Source organism: Tachysurus vachellii, chromosome 26, assembly GCF_030014155.1.
Source record: "Tachysurus vachellii isolate PV-2020 chromosome 26, HZAU_Pvac_v1, whole genome shotgun sequence".
Lineage (NCBI taxonomy): Eukaryota > Metazoa > Chordata > Actinopteri > Siluriformes > Bagridae > Tachysurus > Tachysurus vachellii.
In genome coordinates this window covers 11,997,901-12,011,830 of record NC_083485.1, presented here as the reverse complement: position 1 = coordinate 12,011,830, position 13,930 = coordinate 11,997,901, and the positions used below count along the sequence as shown (strand labels likewise).

The window sequence follows — 13,930 nt, the reverse complement described above, 5'->3', positions numbered from 1 at the left end:
AGATGAACAGCAGCTCGGGGATTGGTTGTTGTTCGTGACGCGTTGATGACGTCACCGCAGGTACAAATACCACAAGGGGGCCGTAAGCTCGGTCTTTTACAACAGACGTCGGTTGGTTTATTATGTGTATATGACGACCGGCTACCATATTGCGCTTCATGCGTTATCTTTAATTATCTCCATTAAATCTACGTTCTGGTAATGAATGGATGGTAAGCGAACGGTTAATTCTCGTAGTTATTTTATTTTTCTTTGTATGTGGTTTTGCGCATGCGCAGAACGTTCTGACTTTTGACGAAAGTGCCAATGAAGCAGTTTACGCTTTTTTTTTTTTTTTTTACCGATTAAATATTAGATAGAAAAATTGAATATAACAACGTGTAGATGAATATGTGAAGCTGTGCGGTGTCTTCAGAGCCTGAATCTTAGATATGATCTGACCCTCATGGCCGCCATGTTTTGGCTTCTTGTTAGCTAGCTGTTTTGGCTAGTCAGTATTTTATATTTCTTATTATATTATGATCCACCAGCTCCCTCTGTGTCACGCCTCTTATTCTTTGTTCTTATATCTTTATTCTTGACTCATTTTATTCAGTTAAAAGAAATGAAACCCCTTAAAGAAGCCGTTTGTAATGTGTCAAGATTTGATGCCTGTGTTTTTATAAATCTTCGATATGATCTGATCCTCATGGACGCCATTTTGTTTTGACTAGTAGTTTTTTTTTTTTCTTCAATATTTAACCCTCCTTTCTTGGCATGCACGTAGTTTGCTCAGTACTCGTGTGTGTATGTATGGAGGAATATGATTCCCAGTGCTATGTCTTCGGTACCAGCATGTTCCCATCAGCTGGTCCTATCCTCAATCGCTGGTACATCTTGCACGTGACTACTGCAGATGGGTCTTCGTGCTCTAAATTATTAAAAGAAAATAACAATGTTTAGTAGCCTTGCAAATTCTTGCTTTGTTTCCTAACTTTTACTTTATATTCTTTAGGTGGTCGATTTGCATCCTGGGAATAGAAATCTGTAAGTACTAAACTTTACCTTTTATCTTGATAGTCATCCTCCTCATATTGGCACACGCAGTGTTTTCTGTACCTGTGTGTGTAATCTAAGGAGGAACATTATCCTGTCATACTATAGCTGGCATCAGGGATTGTAGTCTCTTGTGCCTGCTTTCAGATTGAGACAGTTTCGGTGTGTATTTAAGCTACGGTTGAGCTGTATCTAATGCAGAATCTTTTTGCTTTCAGGTGCACGTGGAGCTCTTCATGTTCCTGTAGATTAAGAGTTAGTATTTGTTTTCATAGAGAACATGTGGTTTTACCGCTACAGCTTGCTTTACATTGAGCCTGGTATGTTGTACAAGTGTGCTCCTTGAACAAACCCCTTAAATCCTTGTGTATATACAATTCTCATTGTTCAATAAAGACTTTATTTTGCACTACTCTTTATATCTTGACTCATTTTCTTGTTCTATTTGTATTTCTTGTAAAAGAATAGCTGAAGCTGATTACAGTAGATTTGGTGCTTGGAAGAATTTCTCTGATCTTACTTTTTGTATATTTCTTTGAGCCAAATCCTTGATCTCGATGTAAGGATTTCATTTCAACACAATCCTGTTTTGAGACGAATATTACCAGTGACTGCAGAGCTGTTGCGTTGTTATAACCTATAAAACACAATTGTGCTAATTAACCTTACATGTCATGAAAGACATTGTACGAGAGTTTTTCTTACAATCAACCCACTCACTGTATGACCTGGATGATGGACAAAGTAAGCAGGATATAAGTTCATAATTTAATAGAGCTTGATGTGAACAAATCTTGTTAGGTCAATCATTTCAGAGATGAATACTATACAAATGTCTCATTTCAAATCATACCGTCAAACATTATGACTATCCGCTTAAAAGCAAAAAAGCCAGGAACAGAGAAACCTGACTGAACAGTTTTCACTTAGATGTACAGTAATGCTTTACATTCAGGTTCTTTTAGCTAACAAGATTTACTGCATTAGTTACAATGCTACCACATCCTCAAATCTGATTGGTCAGAAGTGTTGATTACTTGTATAAACCTGTTAAATCTTAAAATATACAAACACAATGTGATTTATAACAAATTATTGATGTAATGTGATGCTTATATAACATTTATGGAAGGAGTCTCCAGTGACAGTGTTTAGTAAACATCAGGATGTCTTCAGGGCTTTTTGGTTTCTTCATAACAAAAGCTGTAATTTCTTTGTCTTTAAGGCAGAGGGAAAAAAAAAAGATTTGGTGATGGAACAGCTTGAATGCAAGTGATGGGAACAGATTCTTGCTATTACACAAAATTAAATCAGTTGAAAGATTAAAGAAATATTCTGTGGTATAAAATAAATCAGTTGATTAAGCCGGGATACAACTGCATTGACTTATTCAATCCATTACCAAAAATGAAATCATCTTTCTAAAGTTTTTCACTGAATAACTGTGAAAAACATTTGTTACTGGTTCTTGTTTATTATATTCTTTACTTTTACTCATTGATGATATTTACGTTGGTTAACGCAACCATTATTTAATATATTTCGGTTTGTTTGAAACAAAAATAAAAAACAATACTGTATATGAGTCGTGTTTTCTTGGTGTTAAATAATGCGTTAAATAGTGTCAGTTAAGAGAACCTTAATTTAAAGTGTGATCAGATGTACAAACAAAAAACATCTTCAGTTTATAGACCAAAGACCAGCCATGTGGACTGAATTCAGATTCAAACTGGAATCTGAAAATAATTTACAGAATAAACAACATATTTTGGAATATACAGATTAAACCGTGGTCAGAATGGACGCCGTTTAACCAGGTTATTTAGTCCGGAAATGGGTCTGTGCCATTTTTTTATCTAGACTTCACTCAAAAATATGGCATGAACCATATTAATGATTGCATATGCACGCACACACACACACACCTTTATCTCACTGAAGTGACTCATTCACTTCTATTTGGGGCTGTAAAGAACAGCTTTGGTATCTGATATCATAGAATTTCAACTGCAAACATTTAAATTCTGCTATTTTGTTTTAGTATGTAAATTTCTCATATTGCTTTCTCTCAGAATTCTTTCTCCCTCGCATTAAAAACACACATCCAACTACCGTGTTCACATAGACATGAACCGCCTGCAAAGTGTTAGATACGCTCTAAATATCCAGAGTGCCTTTCCTATGTTAATTTCATGACAGGTCTTATTAAGCAGGAGACTTTTCAACAGGAAGGAAAGTAACTGGATCATCATCATCATCATCATCATCATCATTCCCACAACCCGAACAGGCATTTTACACACTGGTCCCAGCCCTCAGGACAGTCACACTGCGCTTCCTGCTGGTTTTCTACTACAGGAGTTGCACTCAGTTCACATGTTTCCCACTCTGATGTTAGGGTTGAACAAGGGGTTTAGGTTGGGGTCTTCGTCAGCTGAAGCCCGGCCCAGCTTAGCCATGATGATGATGAGGGTGAAGAAGCCGATCACTCCCAGGATAAGGAGCATAAAGATCCTCTGCTTTAGTGTAAACGTCCTTCTCTTAGGGCCCAAGCGATTTCTGGTAAGAAGAAGAACAACAAAAACTATAGATAAGACACAAAAACAGATGAGGTTTAAACAAACGAGCCAAAATATGTCGGATATGTGATACATCTGAGGTAAAAATGCTTTCTGTAGAACAAGCTTTCCCAGTTTGCAGACTGTGAACACACACACAATGGACAGACACACACACAATGGACACACACACACACAATGGACACACACACACACACAATGGACACACACACACACACACAATGGACAGACACACACACGATGGACAGTCACACACACAATGGACAGACACACACACAATGGACAGACACACACACAATGGACAGACACACACACAATGGACAGACACACACACAATGGACAGACACACACACAATGGACAGACACACACACAATGGACAGACACACACACAATGGACAGACACACACACACACTGACAGACACACACTGACAGACAGACACACACTGACAGACAGACACACTGACAGACACACACACAATGGACAGACACACACACAATGGACAGACACACACACAATGGACAGACACACACACACACTGGACAGACACACACACACTGGACAGACACACACACAGACAGACACCCACACACACAGACAGACACACACACACACTGACAGACACACACTAACAGACACACGCCCTTAGCTCATCAGCTAATTATATTAGAATTCACATCAAACATAATAATGTAGAAAATGTGTGTGACTGACTGATTTGGGATGCACTGAATATTACTGCATGCTGTAACCTTTTATCTCTTTATCCTTACTCGTGACCATTAGGTGTGTAATTACTCACAAATTTCCACCACAAAGTATAGTACGTATGAACATAAACGCCCCGGCACACACACTGTTTAAAAAACAACAACAAATTAAAATTTGCAAAGCTGAAGTGTGTGGAGTCTCACTTTAGGATTTGTGCGAACCAGCTGAGTGCTGGTCTCCGCCGGTACTTATCATCATCAAAGTCGATATGAGTGACGGGCGTGTGGCCTGATTCTCGTGTGTCGTACACCTTTCTAGGTGAAGAAGCTGAGAAGGGGGGAGAAAAAAAATTGAACACTCATTGCACATAGGTTCAGTGATAATCTGACACACACACACACACAAAAAGCTCTTTGATTATTACTATTATCAGTAGTAGTAAAAAAAATACATTCATTAAAAGAAAACAAAAAAAACACTGAAATTTTTTTAATATATATATTTTTTATTCCTGCGATACAAAAAGATATTTTAAATTTTTTTTCTTTTATATTAAACAGAATTTTTCTGCAGGCGTTAATAATGATATACTAAAAAATATATTATTAATAATTTATTATGCCCACACAAATCTATAATATATAATATAACAAAGACACCAGTTTTGTATGTCTTTTTAAATAAACAAGAAAATAAACAGATCTCAGGCTGTTTCGAGTCGAGTTGCCCGTCTTACTGTGATTAACATCAAATACGGTTCATTCTGTACCTTTGTTGATGACGATAGTGTCCGGTGCGGTGGCTGTGATCATGTCGATAACGGAGTGCTCCTGTACCCCCAATCCTCCGTTATTGTGGCTGTGGCTGTGGCCGTGGCCCAAGTCCTGATGGGAACACGCTGGAGCGACTGTGGGTTCTGAGGGATAAAAGTGTGATGGGGCAGAAATGGAAGATTCGGCGGATGGCGCTGGGGATCAGAGGAGTGAGACGTTAATATACAGCACCAACAAAGAGTGTGAAGAGAGTTGAACCTTTATTAAACTGATTTAAAGGTGCCTTTCCACAAAAAACTGTTTTTACTTGTATTTTGATATGTGTTAGGTCCATATGTGTTTGTGTTGTGTCGTGAATTTGAAAACGAACTGTTACCTCCCCGGTCAGTTCTAGCCACTTAAAAGAAATAAGGGGAGAAATCAGGTAAGTTGGAAAAGCTGCTCAGTGTGATGTAGTAAAGATTGAGCTCATTACTATTCATGAGCTCTCCCACTTGAGACCGCGCCCCCAGAATTCGTGTAGCTCAGTGAGTTTCCTATACAGCAAGGATGGCTGAACGTCAACGGGCTTGTGAAGAAGCCATTCTGCCGCAATTCGAGGTGATTGTAAACAAATTTCCTCTAGCCTAGGCTACTTATTGCACTGGGTGAATGAATAGTCATGCTCTCATATTCTAGCGGTTAGCCAATCGGAGCCAAGCAGCATAGCTCATTTGAATATTCATGAGAACTGGCGCAAATCGAGTCTTCCTGCAGGCTTTCTATACCGAGAGTCCATGGTAAACGTCAGACATTACCACAAAAGTAATGAAATACACGTGGCAGGGCACCTTTAAATGAAAAAGTAGGTTGGACTCACCATCAAAAGTCCAGTCTGTATAATCAGTCACGTCTTGTGCTGTGCTTTCTTCCACCACAGACTGGTCCTCCACCTGAACAAAGGAAGCAGCAGAAACGTCTTGCGTTAACGATCGTTTGCTTACAATGTTTACATTTTACTCATTGTGTCTTGACCAGAATTTAGTCTTTAAACTTAAACAATATGGCAGTGGTGGCTGAAGCGGTTAAGGCTCCGGTTGTTGAAGGGAGGATCAGGGTTCAAGCCACAGCGCTGTTGAGCAAGGCCCTTAACCCTCACTGCTCCAGGGGTGCTGTATCATGGCTGACCCTAGGCTTCGACCCCAACCTCCAAAGTCAGGATAAGTGAAGAAAGAATCTCACTATGCTCTAATGTATATGTGACAAAATAAAGGATTCTCTTCTACTCAATATCATTAAAACCCAATCTACACTTTTACTATAAATCTGGCCCATTTCTCACCCTGCTACTCACCAGTGGAAGGCCCAGTCCTGCTCGTGCCCAGTTCACTGAGGACAGTTGCGTTCTCAGCATGTCAGCCACAGGGCTGGCGAGGTTAGGAGGAGGAAAAACGGGTCCCTGGCATGTTGGACACTGGTAACCTGCTGGCGCCGTGTACAGGGGCAGGCGTGATGCCAGTTCATTCAGGCAGGACCAGTGGAACAGATCTGACATGAAAAGAGAAAGATCAGCCATCTGACACAGAGTGATATTGTTTAGATTTCTATTTCACAGCCTGGTAACTATCAGAATTGCTTTGAGGATTTTTCTGTGGTTTTCTGACCCATTTCTAAGTTGTACTAAAATCAGAGCAATATTAAAAGACCAAATAATAAACAACTACTAACAAAAAAATATATATAACATAAAACCGGACTGGGCAAGAAACAAAAAACAAAAGAGGACAGCAAATACAATCCCCAAAAATGTACAATTAAGCCACATTTCCAACAATACTGTTTCTTTTGCAGATATAATGTATAAAGGGGATAAAACAAAATAGGTCAATGTAAATGAATTCTACATTTATAATACGGTCAAAGCAGAACAGACGATTTGAGTCAATGGGGTGAAATCTAAACAAATCAAAAATCTAAATCAAAAATAGTTTTAAATTTATATAGAAATTGTTATTCCTAAAGGGACTCACCATAGCACACTAATCTCACAGTGTCCTGGGAATTTAAAGGCTGATTACACAGACTGCAGTTAGGATTGTAATCACTGTCCTGTAGCCACTGCAGGTAGGATTGTACAATACACTGTACAAGAAAGAAGCAAAACAGCGACAGTCAATTCAAAGGAGCTGATCTGTAGTTTAAGTTCAAGTTTAAGAAGTCTTTATTGTCAGGTCAACCATATATAGCTGTTGCAGTACACAGTGAAATGAGACGAAGTTTCTCCAGGATCATGGTGCTACATAACACACAGACAGAGCTATAAAAACTTAGTAAGAAGTCATAAATGCATAATGTGCATCTGTGTGACCTGGTGTAAACAGTGCAGGACAAGACAAACAAGACAGTGCAGGACAAAAAGACAAGACGACAGCGTAGGACAAAAAGACAGGAAGACAGTGTAGGACAAAAAGACAGGAAGACAGTGCAGGACAAAAAGACAGGAAGACAGTGTAGGACAAAAAGACAGGAAGACAGTGCAGGAAAAAAGACAAGACAAAGTGTAAGACAAAAGACAAGACAAGACAAGAGTGCAGGACAAAAAGACAGTGCATGACAAAAAGACAGGAAGACAGTGCAGGACAAAAGACAAGACGACAGTGCAGGACAAAAGACAGTGCAAACAGAAAATACAAGACATCACACAAAAGACAATAAACAAAAACAGCACAGTTCATACATGACCAAAGTTAAAATGCTGTACACATTTATTTGTAATGACATGACCGACCTTGCCGTGATTGGACACCAGGCAGTGTTCACACACATTGACACGATGCTCGAAGCAGAACAGGTTTGTCACCTTCCTCTTCGGACACTTACACAGACCCATAGTCTGGCTGTCAAACTGCGCACAAACACATCCATGTTGTCACCAAAAACAACTAAACATTCAGTGTTTAAAGATAACTTTAAAACAGACAGATTGCTAGAAAATCTATATTGATCCTAAACGACAACACTGTTAAATACTGATGCTTACAAACAAGCTAGCTATTAGCTCTGTTAGCTATTAGCTCTGTTAGCTATTAGCTCTGTTAGCTATTAGCTCTGTTTAAACTACACGTATTCAGGAATCTGTTTGACATAAAAACATTCTAACTTACATGGATTTCAGGGATCGAATCACCACAAATTAACCGTCTCTCTACTATTAAAGGTGTGTCAGCTTAGTTACTCAGCTTCATATTTGAGTAACATTTTCTTCCGGTCAGGATTTTTTTTGCCACGTCTCTTCCGCTACAGTCGCGCAGTAATGACGTCACATATTGACAGCATCCCGTCAAACCTGGAAAACTGTGAAATAAATGTTAGTATTCAGTGCTTTTGTATTTTTGGTATTGTGTTGTGGAATTATGACATATCTCACGCATATTTCTGCAACATTAAATAGACGTTTAAAAAAATGATAAATAGATGTAGATGGTTATATGTTATTAATATTTAATACCTGGTAATAGTTGTAATAAATTAAAGCTACATTGCATATAAATACATGTACATTTTTACATTTAAGGTAGGATGTTAAATTTTATTTCTTTTAAAATGGGACCTTGTGCATTGCTTTGACACCCTAAGTTTTACAAAAAGCAATTAAAATATATGATATTATATTATATATTATATTTTTTAGATTTGTCTTTAAGTTAAACACGTAAAGAAAATATATGTTTAAATATATAATAAATAAAGACATACATGTTTGTAGATATTATTTAAAATAAATAAATAAAATAATAAACATATTATATGATATGATATTATATGATATTATATTATATTATATTGTATTTTACTATATTATATATTATATTAACACGTAAAGAAAACATAAGTTTAAATATATAATAAATAAAGACATGTATGTTTGTATTATTTAAAATAAATAAAATAACATTTGTAGCCCCGCCCCCTTTTCCGCCATTTTTGTTTAAGGCGGGCAATTTTGAAACACCGTTGAAGGTTGAATCGAATTCAGCGTTTACGATTATTGTAGTTACTACAAATGATCTGATTTAGAATCATATGCATATTATATATCTATCTCTAGAGTTTAAGCATTTATCGGTGCGCTTGTTTTAGTGAATGTCGAAGTAACTGCTTAGTTATTAGTCCCTGAGTTATTTGTTTTGTAAGATGAACAGAAGAACATCCGCTGGACAAACGAGCACAAACAACAAACAAAACAGGAGTAAGTAGTATATTTACTAGTTTTTAGGAACAGAAAAAGTCACATTGTTCACTGGTATCAGAAGCAATGTGAGCAAAACCACCAGGTTATCCAGCTTAAGTACTCACTGTTATTGTTTTCATGAAGCTAGGCTAATGCTAGCTAGACGGCTGCGTTAGCTTAGCTTCTCTTTACGTCTTACGTTTGTCGGTGTTTTTCTCATCAAAACATCGCGAAAGCATAAAATCCAGAAAACCCACTGACAGACAACGAAGCTAATTTCGACACAGTCTCGTTCACTGACAACTACATTGCTTAGGTTTTTAGCCGAGTGCAAAAGTTAATACTTCCTTGTTTTCTGGGTGCAGAAATAACTTGATAATCTTAATGTTTTTCATGTGGCTAATTCTGATGTGTATATATACTATATTCACTTGGCAGACCCTTTAATTTCAAGGTTTTGCTTGAGAACACTAAAAGGGCAATTTGTCAGCGGTGGGATTCGAACCCACAACCTTTTGACCAGTTAAACAAAGCCCTACATACTGTGTAATTTAAAGCAACACAGACAGAGAGAAAGAGTACGCAACTGACAGACATACACATGGAGAGAGAGAGAGAGAGTCAGACACAGAGAGAGAGAGAGAGTGTGAGAGAGAGTCAGACACAGAGAGCGAGAGAGAGTCAGACACAGAGAGCGAGAGAGAGTCAGACACAGAGAGCGAGAGAGAGTCAGACACAGAGAGCGAGAGAGAGTCAGACACAGAGAGCGAGAGAGAGTCAGACACAGAGAGCGAGAGAGAGTCAGACACAGAGAGCGAGAGAGAGTCAGACACAGAGAGCGAGAGAGAGTCAGACACAGAGAGCGAGAGAGAGTCAGACACAGAGAGCGAGAGAGAGTCAGACACAGAGAGCGAGAGAGAGTCAGACACAGAGAGCGCGAGAGAGAGTCAGACACAGAGAGCGAGAGAGAGTCAGACACAGAGAGCGAGAGAGAGTCAGACACAGAGAGCGAGAGAGAGTCAGACACACACAGAGAGAGAGAGACAGACAGACAGACAGACACAGAGAGAGAGAGAGAGAGAGACAGAGTGACAGAAAGACACAGACACACACTGAAAATTTAAAATACATTCAAACTGTCAAGCTTCTTTAACCTGTGAGTAGTCAGTAATCAAAATCAGATATTCACATGACCAGAATTTACAGACCTGACAGTTCAAAATGACCCTTCAGAAATTAATTCTGATGCATGGCTGCAAAACACGGACACGGATCTTGGAAAAAAATCCCAAACAGATGACAGGAGACCTGAAAAATTCCACATTTGATTTTGAATGTTTCCGTTTCAGCGTCTTTGCGTGCACTTTGGTTATTTGCTGTTGTTAATTGTGAACGTGATGGAGAATCTTCAGGACATAACCCTTCTATGCTATTAGCTGTATGTTAGCTTTGTATTTGAAAATGAATTAATTATTTGTGTTGCAAAGAGCATCCATGGGAAGTGTAGCTAATAAAAGAAAATATAATTCACAGCTATTGAAACAAATTAAGTGATTAAAACAACCCAAGTGGAAGTTATTGTCGCTTAAATCCAGGCAATGTTTCTTCATTACAATCTGAAGACTAAAAATAACCTTAAACAGGCTCAGAGAATAAAATGCAAAAGAAAATATTTGGTTTTAAGTAATGGCTTTTTATGAGTAATTCTAGCTTGTTAATTGTACTTGTATTTTTGGACAAGTAAAAAAACTCTTCTTTTTCAAATAAACCCAATGTTTGATTTTGTAGAGTCAGATGGAGGCAGCACACCACGCCGGAGATCAGCCCGGCTGTCTGCGAATGAAGAAAACATTCCTCCTAAAGCTGAGGTGAGAAAAGGATATTAGTGTTGGAAATAAGAGTAAATCTGATTAACATAAATATTGTGTGTGGAAATTCTCCACTGTGCTTTGGACACTCACATATGCTACTGTTTCATCCCGAAGGCTCCGTGCGTTCCTGTCAAACGATCGATCACTGTGAGGAAGATTGCACCAAGGAAAACCCAGGTGAATTTAAAAAAAGCAAGCATGTTCTACATATTAGGAATGACGTTGTTGCTCAAGCAAATTTTTCATAAATTTTGCTCTGTTACCTTTTCCCAGGCCACATCTGAGCTTAATAAGGAAAATGTGGAGAAAAGACTATCCGGTGATTCTAGAAAAAGGTCCAAAGTCTCAAGTCCACCACAAGCTGAGACAACTGTGTCCAAACCCACCATCCTCTCTCCCATCCAGGCCTCTGCATCACCTTCTCCCAATACAGCACAACCCGAGCAGGACCCTGTGTGGTCCCACAAAGTGCGACGCTCGTACAGCCGCCTGAGCATCGGCGACCGCTCGTTCGAGAGCCCCAATCCTCAGTCTGCCTCGTCCCCCACACGCAGAGAAACTATGTTCGGGTTCGAAAGGCTACAGACCCCGGAGGTGATCCGTAAAACCAACATGTCCAAAGGAGCGTCTTCCTCCATATGCGTCGGATCCTTCAACCTCTCTGCAGCCGACGACACCGTCGCCAACACCCCAGAGCCTGATCTGAACATTCCTGGGGTTTGCCTGGTGAAGAAGAACGCACGGAGGAAGAAGGTTCAACAGATAAAGGTGAGTGAAGGACAGAGATGGACACTACTCACATCATTTTCTTTTCTTTTTCTCAGTAGTAGGTATTGTACATGAGCATTAATCATATATTTGTGTTCTTACGTTTCATTTTTTTTTTTACCTGATTGTGTTCAAAAATATTACTTTTTTTTTATATATAACTTCTGACACTGATGACTAAATACATATCTCCTTTACCTAAAGATTCAATGATGCTAAAAATTGAAGATCCATATATGGTGCCTGCTATATAAATCCTGTCGCAAGTTGCAGGGGGAAAAAAGCATCATCTCGAAACAAGTGCATTGATATAATCTGATGTTTTGCTTTGTACTCAGAGCTGCTGTTACAGAAAATTCATCAAAAATGTCTGACTAATAAAACGTTCAATCACGTGTAAATGGTTATCCAGTGCTAGCCTTAACGTTCATGCTTTTAATTGTATTCTGCCACTGTGTTATCTCTTCTTCAGATGTCAGAACTGGATATTCTAGCTGCAAAGATGAATGCTGAGTTCGAGGAGGCGGAGTGCTTTGAGCTGGTGGTGGAGTGACACACCGAGGCAGCTACAGAGACATTTCATGCCCTGGAGACAAATGAACTCAGACCCAATCCTGCTTCAGTAAAAGAGTTCATAATTAACTACAGATCAAGGTGTTGATATACAGATCTGGAAAAATGGAATAATCCATTACGTACGAGGATCATTTTGCTCTGCAATATGTTAGCGTTTCTTAATGCATCTGTAGTTCAGACTGTGAATATCGAACCCATGTTTGATATTTTACACTTATTTTTCTCGATGTCAAAAGGATTTATATGCAGAGCTACCTGTTTTCTCTTTTTGTTGTTTATTTTATTATTCTGTCTATTGTCTGAGTCTGTAAAAGCCCTAGATCTGCTCGTTCACGTCATTAGGACATGGTTACTTATTGCTTATGTTTCTTATGACTACTGTTGTGTTCATGCTTTCTGCTAACTAAAGAAAATAGCAGAAGAATAGTCTTTTTTCTTCATTGTTCAGTGGTGCCTTTTTATAATGCATATTATGTACAGCTGATGGATTTAGTCATGTCCAAGCATTTAGGACATTTATCACGGATTAGCTGCTCAGATGATATCCATGCGAACACAAATGTAGATTGTGTAGTGTAATTCTGCGCAATACTTTGCAATTACCAATGCAGAGTAAAAAAAGTTTTACCAATTTATTCACTTTTGTGTATGTATGAAGTTCTGATGTATGGTCCACTTTATTAGGAACACTGGTACACCTACTCATTCATGAAAGAATGAAATCAGCCAAACTGTGCAGATGACGATCTGAAGATCCAGCAAGTTTGCCCGATTCTGTGCCGACTATAGCGTCAAATTCCTCAACCGCATTTGCAGTTTATCTATCCGAATGATTGAAATGCTTTTCTGTTCACTATGGATGTAAAGAGTTGTCATTTGCTTTATCAAAAGCTTTCTTAAAGCTTTAACAAATCTGTGTGTTCTTTGACTTTTCATCTTTCATCCACAACGTTTCCGCCCACAGAACCTCTATTCACTGGATGTTGTTTATTTCCACCAACACAATTCTGTGTAAACTCTATATACTGTTGTAGTTAAGTCATTTTACATGTTGTGTTGCTGCTACATGATCAGTCGATTGGATACTTGGGTGAATGAGCAGGTGTACAGATGTTACGACAAAGCTTGAAGGTAATGAGGCAAAAATGAGAGAAGCCAGAAAGACCTCATTCTCATGCTAGAAAGCTTACTGTTACAAAGCAGCGACATTAGAGGCTCCTTCCATAATAGCTTTGACCTACAATGATATAACATATACAACATATTGCCACACATTTTGGTATAAACAATGAAACTATTTAAAAATTAGTTCCATTCAAGGAAGATTGCATTTAGGGTTTTTTTTTGGTCATGTACTCAGACATTAAATTGAAAAGTGTTTAGAAACAAAGAAAAGTCATTCATATA

General features: G+C 38.5%; 2 protein-coding genes, 1 long non-coding RNA gene and 1 other non-coding gene across 4 annotated transcripts; 3 read left to right on the top strand and 1 right to left on the bottom strand.

The window, feature by feature from the left end:
• The first annotated feature begins 93 nt into the window (after positions 1-93).
• LOC132840887 (uncharacterized) lies at positions 94-1,447 on the top strand. The gene is made up of 3 exons (XR_009647846.1): positions 94-212; positions 995-1,026; positions 1,254-1,447. It is a non-coding gene; the product is annotated as an uncharacterized LOC132840887 (long non-coding RNA).
• Positions 743-877, top strand: LOC132841443 (small nucleolar RNA SNORA57). The gene has a single exon (XR_009647915.1). It is a non-coding gene; the product is annotated as a small nucleolar RNA SNORA57 (small nucleolar RNA).
• Positions 1,448-1,791: 344 nt separating the features above from the next.
• On the bottom strand, positions 1,792-8,380 carry zfpl1 (zinc finger protein-like 1). The gene is made up of 8 exons (XM_060863324.1): positions 8,242-8,380; positions 7,866-7,982; positions 7,108-7,219; positions 6,432-6,625; positions 5,958-6,030; positions 5,095-5,292; positions 4,529-4,652; positions 1,792-3,594 (listed from the first exon to the last, which is right to left on the bottom strand). The coding sequence occupies exons 2-8, from the start codon at positions 7,965-7,967 to the stop codon at positions 3,408-3,410; spliced, it is 990 nt and encodes a 329-aa protein (XP_060719307.1). The 5' UTR covers positions 7,968-7,982; positions 8,242-8,380; the 3' UTR covers positions 1,792-3,407.
• A 700-nt stretch (positions 8,381-9,080) lies between these two features.
• Positions 9,081-13,436, top strand: cdca5 (cell division cycle associated 5). Its single transcript, XM_060863631.1, has 5 exons — positions 9,081-9,326; positions 11,097-11,176; positions 11,294-11,356; positions 11,453-11,947; positions 12,420-13,436. The coding sequence occupies exons 1-5, from the start codon at positions 9,272-9,274 to the stop codon at positions 12,498-12,500; spliced, it is 774 nt and encodes a 257-aa protein (XP_060719614.1). The 5' UTR covers positions 9,081-9,271; the 3' UTR covers positions 12,501-13,436.
• Positions 13,437-13,930: the final 494 nt, after the last annotated feature.